The following is a 17,434-nucleotide window of genomic DNA, read 5'->3' as shown; positions in this document are numbered from 1 at the left end:
CCCTATAGTGACCACTCATGACATAACAAAGGACAATGATACTTCAGACAGAAAAACAGCTACATGGCCTTTAAAAACTAGTGGAGTGATTTTTAGCTAATAAACAACCCATCACCAAAAAACTTACCAGGATCTATGAAATGAAAATGTACGATAAAGGGAAGGTTGACACTTTTTCTGGACAAGATACTTACAGGTCTGGGACACAGATCTGGTGAGGAAATCTCTTCTTTCTCATCTTCTAGTTCAGACCTTACGAAGCAGCCTAGAACCCTTGGTGACTGTTCCTCAAGATCTGGGGACAGGTCTTGGGGTGGTACTTTCTTTTGATCATCATCAAGAAGCTCTTGATTGCTAAGCTGGATTTTCTCATTCCTAGCTTTTTGGATTTGTTGTAGTTGACTGACTGTGTCATTCAAAAAGACTTTTAGTAAACTGTCTGTCAGTAAGCTGACTGTTTCTAGCTGTTCCTTTGACTTTTTTTCCTCACTTAGTGATGACTTCAGCTGGGCCTCCAACTGGTTCTTTTCTCTTGTTAAAAGATCCAGAAGTGGGGTAGAAAGCTTTTCTGAAACTTCGGGATATAGGTTCTCTTCCTTTTCTATAAACTGCTGTTGCTTCTTTAATTCTTCAGAAAAGGTATTATCTAAAGTATCATCTTCTAGAGCAATGGAAACCTCTTCTGTGGCTCCGGAAACAAGGTCTTTGTTTTCCTTTGAAGAAATCAGTGAATCCATGGAAGACTGCTGGTGAATATGGGCTTCAAGTGCCCCAGAAATGTTCTGTATATTGTCTGCTTCTATTTTAAGGCTTTTATCAACTGAGGCCTCTGTGTCCTTCATACTAGGGAGAGATTTCTCATAAAAATACTCAACTGCATCCTTTTCTCTTTCAAACTTGGGAGCCTCTGTATCTTTTTGTTCTTGATTATAGTATTGATATTGTTCATCTGAATAAGAGTCTTCATCTTCATTTATGTCTATATAGTCATCGAAGTTTTCTGGAATGTGAGATATTTTTTGAGGAGGAGCAAAAATCCCATGCTTCTCTCTGCACACAAAGTATACAATGCCATCATATGTTCCATTGTTATTTCCTTCAGGTTTATCCAATTCCACTCCAGCCCAAAATCCTTTAGCAAAGCTAGTCACACCTTTGAATCGAAGAGTTCCCGGCTGCACATTGCCAATTAACACCCTATCACCGATGTGGAAATCAAATAACTCATCTGCAGCAGCAGCTGACACCAAGGAAGGCGATTCGGTAACTCCCTGTTCATGCTCTACATCGCTGCGCTCCTTACTTTTCATAAGCTCAGTGGGGGATTTAAGTTCTAACAGCCTTTCAGAGTGAAGACTGCTGTGAACAGAAAGGCTTTTCTCACTGAGGCACTCACTGATTTCATCATCGCTACCCAAGCTAGTGGCTCTACTTCTAGAGCTCCTTGCTGGCTGTGACTTCTCTCTGCAAGACTGAGAGTCTCTCCTGAGTGACAACAAAGATGCCACCTCAAAGTCATCTTTGTACAATTCAGCTGAAATGTCTTTCTTACAAGAAGATACTTCAAAATCTTCAGAGTATGGTATCTCTTTAGGAGCAAAAAGACGTTCTGACCAAGACGAGTCCCTATCCTTGATGTTCTTTTGTACATGAGTGTCTTTTTCTGATTGGATGTTTGGACTATGATCCACATCTTGATCTGACTGTCTCTCTTCCAACTCTTCTTTATGAAGATTTCCCATGGCTAATCTAACTAAGTCTTTCTGAACATTTACAGAATCTAAAGGAAGATCTTTCCTTGAAAGAATTTCAGGTGAATCTCCCTGTTCCAGGTCTAGTTTCAGGAAGACATCAGACTTCCTAGATTGTTTAGAATAGGCATCTTCAATTGCACTCTCCTCCAATTTTGCATATTCTACTTCCTGTATTTCTGATTTTTTACTAAATTCTTCTTCAACCTTGGCATCAGACACATCCAGAATTCTATTAGAGGTATTTAATTCTTTGAGAAGAGGTGATGAAGGGACATTTTCTAGAGAATCTCCAGACTCAGCTCTGGTTTTCCTTGATGATCTGACAATTGGAGAGGAAGTCTGAAAATGCTCTTCTGTTCGACTGTCCAATTCAATCATTCTCTTTGTATATGAAGATAAAGACCTTTCTGATATTGATCTCTCAGAACCTGCTAATGCAGCATCTTAAAGGGGAAAACAAAATCACATCAAAATTATCAAATCACAACTTTCAATTTCTGGAACCAAAGTTTAAATAAAAGCCAAATATTAGAAAAACTCTGGTCAATAAACATGACCTGTTTTGTTTACCATATTAGGTAAGTTTTTCCTTTTAATGGAATATACTATACCAACAGAACATTTTAAATGACTAAAAACTTACAGTTTGGAATAATTTTTTTAACTATTATGTTAACTTATAAAGAAAAATGGCTCAAAGTTTATGGAGACACTGATTTTCAAATCATGCAAAAACAGAATTGTATGATGGGTATCACATACATTCTTCAAATAGGAAAACAATGAAAGAACAACAAATGTACTTCTTTATTTACTTCTAAAAGAACGAACTTTCCCAGGGGCTTCAGCTAACCTCTTGAAAGTAAAAAAAAAAAAAAGGCAGGGGGAATCAATTGTTTCTGCAAATATAGCACTTTAAGAGCTAACATTACAAAATAATAAGAAAATAAGACTTGAGGAGCTAACAAACCAAGAATTAAAAGTTTTGAATACAAATCTCTATTATGTCATTGTTACTAGGTAAGTTTTTTCATGCCTCAGTTTTATTTCCTTATTAAATTTATACTTTATTTTTAATAATTCTTACCTTTCTCTGGATTAAATTTTTTTTTAATTTATATAACTACCTACCCTGAGAAATAGTACAGGCTAAAAATATACATAATCAGATACAAAATCTGATTAAGGGAGAATTTAGAGATGCTGACGATATACTCACAGCCATTTTAGACCAGTATCTCATGGCCTTTTTCTCAGTTATTGGAACAATAAAAACTGCTTCACATAGCTTAGGCATAACCAATAAATCACTTTAAAATATAAAAGTAACTTAAAATGTTAAACAAGTTATTATCTTTAAGAAATTCATTTTAAAACAAAAGCTGTAGAGGTAGAATTGTGGCGGCATTTGTATAAATCCTTAGTCCACGTAGATACAGTGTGATTATTTTTCTAGTTACTCACCAACATGTTCAGCAATAGACTCCAGGGATCCTCTGGAACGTTCTGACTCTGTCAGTGATTTCCAATTCTTTGTTGTTTCAGATCTGGAGTGGAAAAATTAATGAACAGAAATAAATGTACTGTTGATACCATAATTAACTGGTTACAAAATGTAGTCAATTCTTAGACAACTACTTCTTTCTTCTCCACGGGAAGAATTCCAACCTTCGCCACTTTCATCAAGCCTATTTCTGGCTCTCATCACTCTCGGCAGATGATCCTGCCTCTTTTAATGAGAAAAACAGAGGCCATCAGCATGAACTTTCTCATCTTTAACTTGATTACCTACAAATTTATCTATATTCACAGCTATCCCAACTGCCTTTCCTCCTGTGTGCAGGGAAGAAAAGGGTGTATCTCTCAAACTTGTTCAATCCATCTTTCTTTCCCAAATCCCATACACTTCCACAGCCTCACTGATGGTACTCCTCAACTGTCCATTCTTTTTCCTACACTCTTTAGTCCTTCAATCTGCAGATTTTTTCCTGTCGGCTTACATGTATGCCTCAAGCCTCAAAAAAAACTTCCTTCCTCAATTCTTCATTCTTCCACCTCATGCTGTCTGTCCTCTCTTCCTCTTTAACAGAAAGAGCTACATTCATCATCTTCATTTTCTTGCTTTCTTTTTATTTGCTAAGTCATAAGACTTGGCCTCTATTCCTACGTCCTTACAATGCCCTTAAATGTTGCCATTTTATCATATTTAGTATTTGGCTCCCATTTATTCTCTCTGAGTGGATACCTTCTCTGGGTGAAGACGGTTCACCCAGCTGTTGCTGTATTTATGGCTTCCATCACCATCTACATGCTGATCATCCCCAGATATCTAACCCTGACATCTTTCCTGAATAATTCCACTTAGATGAACTACAGGTACCTCAAAATTAACAATTAAAAAAAATCAGAAGCTTCCCACCAAAGAACACCTATCTTTCATTTTGGTTAGTGGAACTCTGACCCAGCCAACTACTATTGAAGAGAAACATGGGCGTCATCCTAGCTTTCCCCTGCTTCCCTACCTAGCACTTTAATTAGTCTAGTACACTCCTTAAGTATTCCTAAAATCTATCTCCTGCTCTCTGTTATCATTACCGAGGATTATTTGAAGCCTGGCTTAGACTACTGTTCTCCCTGCTTCCAAACTTACTCCTTTCTAGCTTGTCTTCATAGCGTGGTCAGAAAGATCTCTCTAAACAGAAATCTGATTCTATCATTCTCTGGTTAAAATCCCTTAATGATGATTAATACATAGTGCTGTGTGCTAGGCCCTGTTCTAAGTTAAGTCCTGTAGCCCTCATAACAAGTTTATTAGTCAGGTGTTGTTACAGGGACATAAATCCCTATTAAAAAACTAAAGCACAGGGAAGTTAAGTAACTCGCCCAAAATTAAATAGCTAGCTCGGACCCAGGTAATGCTAAAGTAACTATAATGAGCCTATATAACATCTGTAAGAAACAAACAAAAAAAACCCTAAATATGTTTTATTTAAAGAAAACTTTAAGGGCGTCACACCAGCTAAAAAGTAAATCAGAAACTACTAAGAATGAGTGAGTATAAGGTTATCACAATTTGTTCTTTATTTTTCCAGTTTCTTCTAACTCCAGCAACATCCTGTCATGTTCAGTTTCTATGATATGCCAAGCTCTCTGTTGCTTGTGGTCATTCATGAGTTCCCTTCTCTCCGAAATGTTCCCTATTCTCAGTCCCACTGACCTACCTAACCTCCACTCATTGTTCAAAATTTAGTTTAAATATTAAAACCTGACTTTTTAACATACCGTATATATATTTAATGTTGCTACATTGTATCTTCTGTATTTGCATTAACTGGCTGCATAATATTCTACCCCTGGAACAATCATTTACTGGGCTGTTCATCCATTTTTGGACATAAAGACTGCTTCTAATGTTCTATTCATATAGAAGGTATTATGATAAACATATTCATGCAAACAGGTATTTTTGGTAGACCATATTTTCTCAAGCTAAATTTCCAGAAGTGGAATTACTGAGGCAAAGTTACAGATTGTTTTTGACTTCTGAAACACTGCCAAATTGTTTTTCGAAAGAACTATACTAACTTATGACACTATTACCAGCAATGCTGGAGAGTACTGTTTTCACTGCACCCACCAGATTTCAGGATTCAAAATATATTTTCAAACCTGTACTTATAAAATGATTTGTGATTATATCATACATGATGACTTTACTTTAGTAAAACTAAAGATATAAACCAGTAATTTTTACTTCTTCAATTTCACAGCCACTTAAAAGATAGCTTCTACTAAAAATTTTTCCTTATTCCTTTCTCAAATAAGGCAGCAAATAGGTAAGTCATCGAAAATTTCTACCTGTGCAGTGGAAGGGATTTGATCTTGGGTTTTTCAGAAGCTGAGGAGAGCGTTTTAATCTGAGGCTTGGCGGTTGGTGATGTTTCCAAATCTCGGCTAAGCTCGGCTTCAGTTTTCTTAATGAATTCATCATATGACTAAGTGTAGAAAAATCAGAGTCACTCTACAGAATTTTTAAAAACTGTCTTAAATTATACAATAGTATATTATGGTGAAATATCCAAACAGAAAAGAAGATGTGAAAATCTTCCCCCAGTATCAGTATCATTCCCCAGAGCTCTATAAACAGTTACTTGTATGTCCCTTCTTAAAATAGTCTACACATTAGCAAGATGTATAATTGTAACACTAGTATCAACTAGGAAATGATAGGCTCAATCTACAGGAGTTTAATACTTACAAAGCAATAATTCAGGCCCTGCTACACTAATAAACTTCTTTAGCTGATTATATAATTACTCTTTAAAGAGTATCCTAATACTTGCCTGGTATTTTTAGGAAGTTCAGCCATTACACTGAGTTTCAATGGCAGTAAGCTTAAGGGGCAAGCACTTTAGGAACACAAACCTTGAGCAGAGCAAAGGGTATGGTTGGGAGTATGACAGTACAGAAATGCAAAAAGCCTTTCCTAGTTGTTAGCCATTTTGTAAGCAAAACTTCACTAATTTATAATTTGTATGAAATTTAAGGGAAGTTCTTCTATTAGAAAATTCTCCTTCATTTTCCCTACTTTTATGTCTCTCACATTTAAGTGATATCTTAAATATCTCTCGCATTTAAGACTGTTTTGTGCAACACTGTATGTGCAATACCTATTCACAGTGTCTGGCACAAAGCAGGCTGACAACCAGTATTATAGAATGAAAGAATGAGCAGATGGATGTTTGTCAATTGCTACAGATCCCTAAAACTTGGCCTAAAATTCCTACTTTTACAACTTTGACCATCTATGTTACCTTTTTCTGAAATCTCAATGTTTTGATAAAGTAACTTCTGGTATTAAGTATACTACAGCTAGATGATCTGACTAGCTAGACATATATGAAGACTATGACTGAAAAGCTACACTTACACGAGTATAGTTCATTTTTAAATGTGTGATCAAATAAAAATCCAAAAGCTTTTTTTTGCATGACTTTCTATGTATTATTTACTTTCTGATCATATGCATAATTATAAAATCTAAATACAGAACTTTCTTTTGTCTTTACTTAAACCATTTAATAAAATGTTGACTGAGTTGAATCCTTATGGCATTTCTCTAGAGATCTTTCTGCTTGACATAACGATTAATGAACATTTTTGAACAACGCTATTCAACCCAATAGTGTTTCATTCAGTTTTCAATGGCTCCTCATGACCTACAGTAGTTTTTCTAAATCCTGGCTCCCACCCTAGACCAATTAAATCAGAATCTCTGGGAGTAAGCGTGGATATTTTTATTTCTCAAAAATTTCCTCAGTTAGCTCTAATGTACAGTCAGGCTGAGCATCACAGACCTGCAGACTGAAGTCCAAGCTCATCAGGCTTTTTTAAGGCCCTGAGCAGGATCTCCATTTTTAAATTTTGTTGCCACAACTTTCTAACACAGACTTCTCAGTAAGGCCACTGAATCTTAATCACTTTTCTTACTTCTAAACATTTGTGCAAGTTAAAATCCCTGTTCCCATTTCTGTCTTTCATGTACCTATGTAAGTGTCTGTCTTCTCCAGATCTGTTAGCTGGCCTAACTTCTACGTGGAAGATGGTGCAGTAGAGCGGTAAGGGCACAGAATCTGGAATTTGGGCCAGACTAAAATCCTAGCTTTACCACATGTGAGCTGTGTGTCCCTAGATATTACTAGTCTCACTCACAGTTTCCTCACCTGTAAAACAGGGATAGTAACAGTCACACGTTGTTGCTTTGAGGATAAAATGAAAAATATGTGTAACGTAATTAGCAGATTTCCTAACACATAAATAGGAGCCTAAATATTTAATATTAATAAATCCAGGAGGAACACAATTAGTGTTACCACACAAGGACAATTAAAAGGACAGAAATTTTGGCTAAACGTACAAGGAGCTTTCTAACACTTAGAGCACCTAGAGTCCAACAATGATACCAACTGTCCTGAAAATCTGAACTTCCCTATTACTGGGAACGTCTGGGTAGAAACTGAACGGCCTTCCCTGGTGACGCCACAAGAAACCGTTCCCATGATGAGTAGGACGTTCAGACTGATTCTATAACGAGTGTGGTGTTTAGGAACACGAGGCTGGCAGACCGTATGTAAGCAACAGGGAAGCAACCAGAGGCAGGGACATCTAAGAGGCTCTGCAGGTAACAGAGACAAGAGGTCATAAGGGCCCCAAATAGCTTGACAGCAATAAGAATGAAAAGGGACAAGAAGATTTATATAAAAAAAAAGTCAATGGGATCTGGTGACTGAATGGACAGGAGAAAATAGAATGAGGAAGACATAAAAACCAGGTCTCTAGGGAAGAATCAAGGAAATCTGCTAGAGCTTGGGAGGAAAGTCAAGTTTAGAGTTACCATTTAGAAGCCATTCAAACAGTACAAAGAGTCATGTTAATAAGTTGTGAGGCATGCAGCATCATTTTGCCAAAAAAGAAAAAAAAAAGGCAGTAACAGTTCCAGTAGCTAGGATTATTTAAATGGGTCTTTGCTTAGGAGGGCATGGATATCAGACTTTCTTTCGCAGACCCAATCTTTCCTATTTAGAAAAATACTTTATTTAAATACCCTTTTTATTATTTACTTTAATACTTGATATTATAATACTTAATATTTTAATTTAATATTTAATGTTTCAAGCAAGAGTTTGTTTAGATAGCCTCAGATTTTTTTTTAAAGAAGTAGGTTAAAACGTGGCACAAAACTAACATTGAAAAATCTTAATCCATTACTTTACTAAAAACATGAAAAACATTTTAGACTTCACATATACATTAAAACCCCTTCTTCCCATGTCTAACCTCCAGCTGTTTGATCAGACTGGCTTCTTGGGCTTTCAGTCTTTCCTTTTGCCTTTTTTTCTGTTCCTTCTTCAGCTGGTCCACAACTGATTTTCTTTTCCGCAGCTCATCCTTCAGGGCTCTGATCCTACCTTCAATGTCACTCTGGTCAGATGTAGTTTCTGAAAGAGATATACAATCTTTTTATTTAATTTCAACTTAAGACTAAAGTTAACTCAGTAACTATTAATAAAAAGTAGCAATGTAATACTCCATTTAAATAAAGTCAATCTAATATTTAAAACTTAGAAATACGAGCTTCTGAAAATTTTTTTTAAGTGATTATCGCATCCCTCCTGTCCCCTAAATCCCTATGGGGGGAGGGTCCCCCTATTTGTCTTCACTTTCTAGTCGCACCATTTAAAACTGTAAATAAATATCAAGGTGTGCTGTCTTGATAAGATAAGCTGCTGGAAGCTGGAAAACTTTTGGTTAGTGAAATCTGGACATTCCGTAAGGATTTATTTCCTGGTGACAAGACAGCCATATTTAAATGTACCTCCTCTTTGTTATTAATAGTTTGATAGTTTTTAAGTCATATTAAAACCAAATGGAATTTTACCATTTTAAACTGATTGTGAGTCATCAGCTGGTGTCTTAACATCACATAAAAGGAGACAGAGACATTACAAAGAAATATACTCTGCAGTAACCTTTCTCTGGAAGTTCTTAAAATATTTAAAATAACTGAAATGAAGCTAGTTAAATCTTACTCTCATCCTCCAAGTTCATACACATATATGCACACACACAAAGCAGATGTCCAGTCACTGCACAATTATGGAAAAGACACCTCACTGTGTCATGCTCATCCTATGAAAATAAGCATCATTTAAAGACACTGCTTATACTCCAATACACATGGAAATTACACTGACTAAAAAATGACTATTCCTTACACCTCCTCCTTGAATCACCCAGTGGTGTCATTTCCACACACTAACGATGAATGTGACATTTAATAGCCTTACAAGAGAAATACTATTATATACAAGCCTGAAGACTGAGATGTACACTACAACATTACATCATAAACAACAAGGCTTTTTCCAAGAGCCTCAGATTAAATTGCTTAGAACTAGTTACAGCATTTATTTAAACACAGAAGAACAACAGTCTTTTTTGCAATGTGATCTAAATGTCTGGATAAGAAATGAAATCTAAGTTCCTGTCACTTCTGTGTCCTGACTTAAGGTATACTAGGGAAGTTATACCCATCTTGTAACAGTAGCGGCATCATACTGAGCCCTTAGCATGGGCAAAGCTCACTACTGATCAATATTCATACAATGAAGCAGTAACAAAGCCCATTTTCAACTCTGGATCTACTACTAGTAATCAGCAACATGTTTTGATGCTTACAGATTTCCCGAATTGATGTGAAAATTAAGTAAGGTATACAAGGCACATAGCACAGCACCTGGACTAGTATAAAAGCTCGACAAATGGTGGGAGCAGTGATACACATGAAACAAACATGTTCACGTAGCCTGACTTTATGGTTTAAAACTGAAAAAGCTGGTGATAAGGAGAGAGCAACTGAATATCCTCCTCATGCTTTCTTTTCATTTCTGAAGAAAATAATCAATTGGTTTCAGGGTTAAAAGGCTCTGACCCATGGTGGTAGGCTTTATAGTGATTTAATTGGTGATTCTAGTACAATGATTGTGGGTAGGAGAGCAAGCTGAGCTAAAAACATCTAAGCAACATCGAAGAGAATCTCTAGAAATTTTTTTTTTTTAACCCAAGCAACTCTCTAGATGAATATATTGTCTTTATGGAATTCTATCCTGTAGGGTTTTTTGGGAGGTGGGGGAGAGGGGCGGTGGCAGATAAATGATACTTCAGTTTATTGAAATACATCAAGACAGAATAACCTGATGGACAGAATAACTTAATAACTTAATCAAAAATTAAGTTTCTGATAATTTTATATATTCTGACTGTATTAATTTGGCTGACAAACTCTCTATCACTTGAGAAAGGTAGTATATAACTCCATTACATTAAAATTCACCACTTCCATAAACACTGCATATAATATCATCAGGAATAGGTAGATGGCACCTGCAGTTTAGAAATCTTAGAGCAATTTTTCTAAAATTGTTCTTACTTGAATATGTTTTACTAATAAAACAGTATTTTATAGATATTATCATTAATCCTTGTTGTACAGCTCATACAAGGATGGTTAAGACATTATTCCATTGCTACAAATAGAAAAGATTATCTTATGGGAAAGAAACTTGAATGGTCACCAGTAAGAAACAGAGCCATGGTGAGAATCCAAGTTTCCAAGTATCAAGTTTATGTCCACTGACATGGTACTCTACTGGCAGTAACTTTTCACCAGAGTACATGAAAGCAAATATATAAAATATTAGTCATTTTCAACAGATGAACATGACAGACAAAATTCTTCACCTGACTTGACCTAGTAATTCCAGGTCTAAGAATTTACTCCTAGTGAAATATCCAACAGGAATGTATCTAAATGAAGATGTCCATTATAGAACTATTTGAAATTTTGAAAATTTTGAGAAAATGTATACAACCATCACCAGGGAAACTGTTAAATAAATTATGGTATATCTACTCCTTGAAATATTATACAGTTACTCAAAGAATAAGGGAAATCCGTAAATATGGGCATGGGAAAACCTTGACTTATCATTGTTTAAAACACTGAAAACAAAGGGGGTATAAAATAGGATCAAAGACCAAAAAACAATATTTTTCACTTTTCCTTTACTAAATGTCTACTCTCAAAAGAAAACTGAAAATGAGCTCAAAAGACATATATTCAATACGGTATTAATCTTCCCCAGAACCCTACATAAACCAAGTATTGCCTGTCTAGATATGTTTCCCAAGGTCAGCTAACTCCTTGAATCAAGTCCTTTAGAGTAAAGGCTGTTCATGCGTTCATCTATATTACTACACAGATTTATAGTAGGTTGAGGTTATGGGAAAACATACAATACTGCCATTTGCAGTCTCTTCTCTACTGTTCTTCCTTTGAAATTTATACTGTCTTGTTCTACCACTTCCTATTTCTTCTCATGACCATTATTAAATCATTCAAGAAACATTTAATAAATACCTACTGTGTGTAATGCTAAGTACCTGCTAGGGTCTGGTGTTACAATTGTTAACAAAATAGACTCTCTTTGCACCAGCCTACATTCTAGCAGGTGAGACCTGCTGGGTAAAGTTTGGTTACAATTTATGTGTTGCCTGGTATGACAAGTTGAAGCACAGAGCACTATGGGAACACATAAGCAGTGCCTTATGCGAAACACAGAAAAAAATTAAATGATGTCTGATGAATAAATGACTATCCATTAACACCCAAGTATATAACAATTTGTCATAGTTTATATAATTAGAGATATAAGTAATTATCAATAAAAAGCAAAGAACTGTGCAATTTAATCTTATCAAGAAAAAAGCCTTTACAAATGAAACAAAGAATAAGACTAGCATACAGTCAGATGAAGCTTATTAAAGAGGAATTCAAATACAGTACAAAGAAAACTAACTCCTCTGTGTTAGTCTTACCTGACTGTGTCATAGACAATGACTCATCTGACCAACTGTAACAGTGCTGATGGGACTTGGTGGATAGACGACACTGTCCTCCATTCCTATGACCTCCTTTGCTAGACTCCTGCTTTGACAAAGATGTGCAGCTTTTGGGAGGTGACTGTTCAAACAGAAAATCAAATGGGAACTGTTTTGTGATATAGTTGTATGTAAAATTCTATTTAAAATTCAAGATACTAACCAGTTAAAAGATAATATTTACAAAGAGTTTTAGATAATTCTATGAAAGAAAGTGAAAAAAAAAACAGTTTGCAAATTATACAAAGGATAGGATCTCAATTTTTTTAGAGGTACAGAAAAAAAGTTGTAAAAAAGCATACTTTTTAAGATGTTTATAATAAACTAGGAGTGGCTATTACGTAAGTGATATTTACCCCCTTTTTCTTTTTAAAAATACTAAATACGGGAATGCAGATATCCCTTTGGCAGAGTGACATCACTCCCTTCAGATATATATCCAGAGGTGGAAGTGCTGGACCATCTGGCAGTTCTCCATGACAGATGAGTGGACTAAGAAGATGTCTCACACACACACACACACACACACACACACACACACACACACACACATACTATTCAGCCATTAAAAAAAGTAAGTCATTTGAGACAACATGGATGGATCTTGAGGGTATTGTGCTAAATGAAATAAGTCAAACAGAGAAAGACAAATACTGTATAATTTCACTTATATGTGGAATCTGAAAAAAACCTAAACTCATAGGAAAAGAGATCAGATTTGTGGTTACCAGAGGTGGGGGTCTGGGGGGTGGGAGAACTGGGTGACGGTGGTCAAAAGCTACAAGCTTTCAGTTATAAAATATTTAAGTACTGGGGATGTAACGTACAGCATGACTATAGTTACACTGCTGGTATGGTATATTTGAAAGCTGCTAAAAGAGTAGATCCTAAAAGTTCCCATCACAAAGAAAAAAATTTTTTTTCTGTAGCTGTATAAGGTGGTAGATGTTAACTAACTTTACTGTGGTAATCACATCACAGTATACGTGTGTCAAGTCATTAAGCTGCACACTTTAAACTAATATAGTGCTTTATGTCAATTAAATCTCCATAAAACTAAAAAAAATTTAAATATTAAATACGTACTACTTTCATGGAAGGAAGAAAGGGAAGAGGGAAGGAAAGAAAATAGAGCATAAGAAGACTGCCCACAAGAGATTGTTACAAAGGGCATTTCTACCTTGCTATTAAGTAGAAGTGAGAATGTCTGATTTGATTCCTCGCTGTCATCACCTTCTATCCCTGTGACTTCAGGTAAGCTTTCTAGCCTGCTAAGCTTCAGACTGAGGCTTAAAACAGTATCTAAAGAACTGTTGTGAGGACAACTCACATAAGGTATTCAGCATACTACCTGGCAGTTGATAAGTAAGTGCTCAATAAATAACACTTTTCATTATAAAAACATTTAAGACATACTGGTTTTGATTTCCTTGACATGTTCTATTCTAAATTTAGGCAGGTTATTTTTTTTAAACACAAAGAGGCTTTAACAATGTTTGTGTTCACTTATAATATTTAATATTATGTTAATCCCCTCATATACTTTATAAAATCAAGTCTAAAAATAAAGACAGTCACATTTCTAGCTTAAGTTTTTACCAGATAGTTTTTTAATGACGTATAGGATTAAGGATAACCTGGAAAACGTTCTTACTCTAATAGTGACCTTTATTCTAATTTAGAATCTATATCCATGTAAGATCTGCCTTAAAGAGATGAAACCACTACTTTATTCTGATTAAAAGTTATAGAGCAGTTACTAAATTATAGAAAAGGCAAACCAGTATTGTTTAAGGCCTTATTGTTTCTATTATATGACAAAACACACTTTAATAAGAACTTGTGTTGTCCCACATACTATCTTCATTAAAGTCTTCAGAAGTTCCTGTTCCCTAAAAATTAAAGACTTAATAGCACACAATTTTATAACTGCCACTAAAGTTAAAATTCATATATTTATAAATCTTTAGACATCAATGAAAAGCTTTATTTCTACTCAAATATCATACACTGTATGTTACAGGTATGGGTGATAGTCAATGCTATCCTTTAACAGCAGAAATATAACTGTTAATAACATACCTTTCAGATATGTTTTCTTTCTCAAGAAGCTTTAAGATAAATATACATTAACTTACATGTTTACCAGGAGAGGTAGAGGATTCCAGTTCTTGTGAAAAAACCATTTCTTCAGTAAGTACACTGTGATCTGGACTCCCCGGCTGCTCCTGAACTATAGACTCAGATGGTAGATATTCCACGGCAGGGCTACCTAATTCTTCTGGAATAGAACTTTCACTGTGTAGATGAGAGTAGGAAGGTACTGGAGATTCTGTCTCACTCGCTATTTCTAGAAGAGGGGTTGAAAACAAGAAAAAGTACACAATCTTGGTCAGGGGAAATGTATCTGTTACACTTTACATTTGCTTTTAACATAATCTAACTAGTTGCATTTAGATATAATTTTTAATCCCATCACTCAATAAGTCACATTTACTATAACGTCTGTTAGTCTAAGAATTTTGCCTGACACAAACGGAAAGAAGGTATCTGTAACACATAATCAGCAATGACAGTGACTGACAACCTGAGTGTTTGTGAAGACGGTGAGAAATTACAACTCATATTTGCTTAGGGATGGAAAGCTGGTCCAACCACTTTGGAAAACAATTTGGTAGTATTTGGCAAAGATGAAAATACTGTATGATCTAACAATTCCACTCCTAGGTTTACATCCTAGAGAAATCTTGTACATATGCAGCAGGAGACACGTACATGGTTACTAGCAGGATTGTTACAATAGTCAAAAACTAAGAAAAATGAATAAATGGTGGTATATTTATACAATGCAATGCTACACAGCAATAAACATGAATGAACTAGAGCTGCATGCATCGATGGAGATACACTATGAGCTTTATTGAGCACTTTCAGAATTTGTAGCACTGCCTTGCCTCCGGAATTTCCTGTCCACTGTGGCCTCTGCTCTAAGAAAACAAATATTTTTGACACTAAATAGAAAATTCTTGACATTATACTCGCATCTTAAGAATGACACTGCTTTCTTTGTTTGTCTCTATGGATATAATGCCCCACAAAGTTTAGGTTATATCACACTTTGGGTCAATACTGATAACATTCAATATACTCAATTCAAAAATATCACTTAAGATGTTGGGCCTGAAATCTGTAAAGTAAGTTTATTTAATGCAGGAAATACCTATACCCCCAAGAATGTTTTACTTTAATAAACAAAGATGACCTGACATTTAAAAGCACTTCAGTTAAAAATTTAAAAACACATATTTTTTATATTATGTATGTGTGTAGTATAATTAGAATGACTGAATGAATAATGAAGGAATTCTATGAAGGAATTCTAAAAATCCTCAAGGATATTCACCTATTCCAAGATAGAATGTGGATACAATTTAAAATGATTAAGAAAATGATTTAATTTTTAGGTAGTAGGGAATAAAAGAATCCTCTACATTTCTGCTTTATACCCCTCAATGTATTTTATTTGTGTTCAATAAGTAACATATACTAATTTTAAAAGTTCAAACAATATAAAAATTGTATAAAGAAGAAAATGGAAGTCACATGTACCCCTACCTCCTGAGAGATAACCACTGAATCTTCTCCAATCTGATGTCTTTGTGGAAGACTTCATTTTGGAAATCTTCATTTTTTGCCCTTTCCCCTTTTTAAAATTATAAAGTAGTACAAGAATGTCATTTTTAAACAAATTTAAAATAGCACAGAAGGCTGTAAAGTGATTACTTCACATGCCCGTCTCCACTTCCATCTGCCCAGTTTCCTCCGTCAAAGGTAAACCGATGGCAGTCAGGTATGACTGGTGTGTGTCTTCCCAGACCTTTTCTTATACTCCCTGACTTTTCAAAAATGCATTTTTAAAAACTGTGGTAAAATACACATAACATAAAATTTACCATCTTGACCACTTTTAAGTGCACAGTTCAGTGGCATTAAGTACATTCACACTGTTGTGTGACCATCACTTCCATCCATCTCCAGAACTTTTTCATCTTTCCGAACTGCAACTCTATACTCATTAAATAAGAACACCCTATGCTCTCCTCTCTCCAACCCCTAGCAACTAACACTCTACTTTTTGTCTCTATGGTTGACTACTCATGTACCTCACATAGGTGGAATCATACAATATTTGCCTTTCTGAAGACTTAAAACATGGATGAACCTTGAAGACATTATGTCAATATGTGCCAGAATCTCCTTCCTTTTTAAGGCTGTATACATACACCATATTTTGTTTATCCATTCATTTGTTGATAGAAACTTGGGCTGTTTTCAACTTTTGCTACTGTGAATGCTACTATAAAAAATACAGGTATACAAATTATCTATTTGAGAACATTTCAATTCTGTTCAGTATATACCCAGAAGTGGAATTTCTAGATAATATGGTAATTCTATTTTTAACTTTTTGAGGCACTGCTGTCCTATTTCCATAGCAGCAACAACAATTTTTACATTTCCCACCAGCACTACACAAAGGCTTGCTATCATTTCATTATAATGTATTTTGTTCTTTTCCTTAATTTTTCTTTTATGTCATTTAACTTATTATAAATAAACTACTACTCCTAAGCTCTAATTGATGAGATTAAAACTGCATTAATATTGCCTTTTTTAAATCACATTAACCCAGTAACACTTTCCATGACTACGTAGGCCAACAGTTCCTGATAAAATGGAGGCTTGAACAATGACAACTAGTCTTGATTTGTCTTCTAGTTATAGTCAGAAATGTTTTCTACTTCTAGTACAGCCCATGATGAAATCTGAGAAATTCAATCTCTTTTCAAGATGGAGAAGTCTGTAGAAGAATATGAGGCTACAGAATGAGAATGAGTTAAGGTGACACAGAAGTAAACCTCTGCTGAATAAACTAAAAAAAAAAATTGAGGAAAAAAAACCTTCACGTGAACTATTTACTGCATCATTGGTTTTCCTTATGTGTGGTCTATACCTCGCTTGGTATGTACAGCTAAATAATGTATTACTTAGATTTGTATGCTTTTGAATTTTCTGTAAAAATAATCAAACTGCTTGTAGTCTTCTGTGATTTGTTTTGAGATTCTTGTATGTTGATTTGTATAGCTATAACTTTCTTCTTCACTGAGCATGCTATAATA

The 17,434-nt window shown here is 35.1% G+C and overlaps 1 protein-coding gene across 6 annotated transcripts in view; it reads right to left on the bottom strand.

Annotated features, from left to right (window-relative positions):
* CEP350 (centrosomal protein 350) overlaps positions 1 to 17,434 on the bottom strand; it is a 122,689-nt gene that overhangs the window by 12,261 nt on the left and 92,994 nt on the right. For all 6 annotated transcript variants that reach the window (XM_074349885.1, XM_074349887.1, XM_074349888.1 and 3 more), the window contains 6 exons: positions 14,393 to 14,604; positions 12,192 to 12,336; positions 8,592 to 8,752; positions 5,613 to 5,749; positions 3,219 to 3,301; positions 195 to 2,197 (listed from right to left, as the gene is read on the bottom strand). In XM_074349885.1, coding sequence (XP_074205986.1) covers positions 195 to 2,197; positions 3,219 to 3,301; positions 5,613 to 5,749; positions 8,592 to 8,752; positions 12,192 to 12,336; positions 14,393 to 14,604 — 2,741 coding nt within the window. The remainder of the gene's footprint in view (positions 1 to 194; positions 2,198 to 3,218; positions 3,302 to 5,612; positions 5,750 to 8,591; positions 8,753 to 12,191; positions 12,337 to 14,392; positions 14,605 to 17,434) is intronic.

The sequence above is a fragment of the Camelus bactrianus genome, chromosome 21 (assembly GCF_048773025.1).
Source record: "Camelus bactrianus isolate YW-2024 breed Bactrian camel chromosome 21, ASM4877302v1, whole genome shotgun sequence".
NCBI classification, from domain to species: Eukaryota; Metazoa; Chordata; class Mammalia; order Artiodactyla; family Camelidae; genus Camelus; species Camelus bactrianus.
The sequence above is the reverse complement of the archived record's forward strand: the minus strand, read 5'-3'. Positions and strand labels throughout refer to the sequence as shown.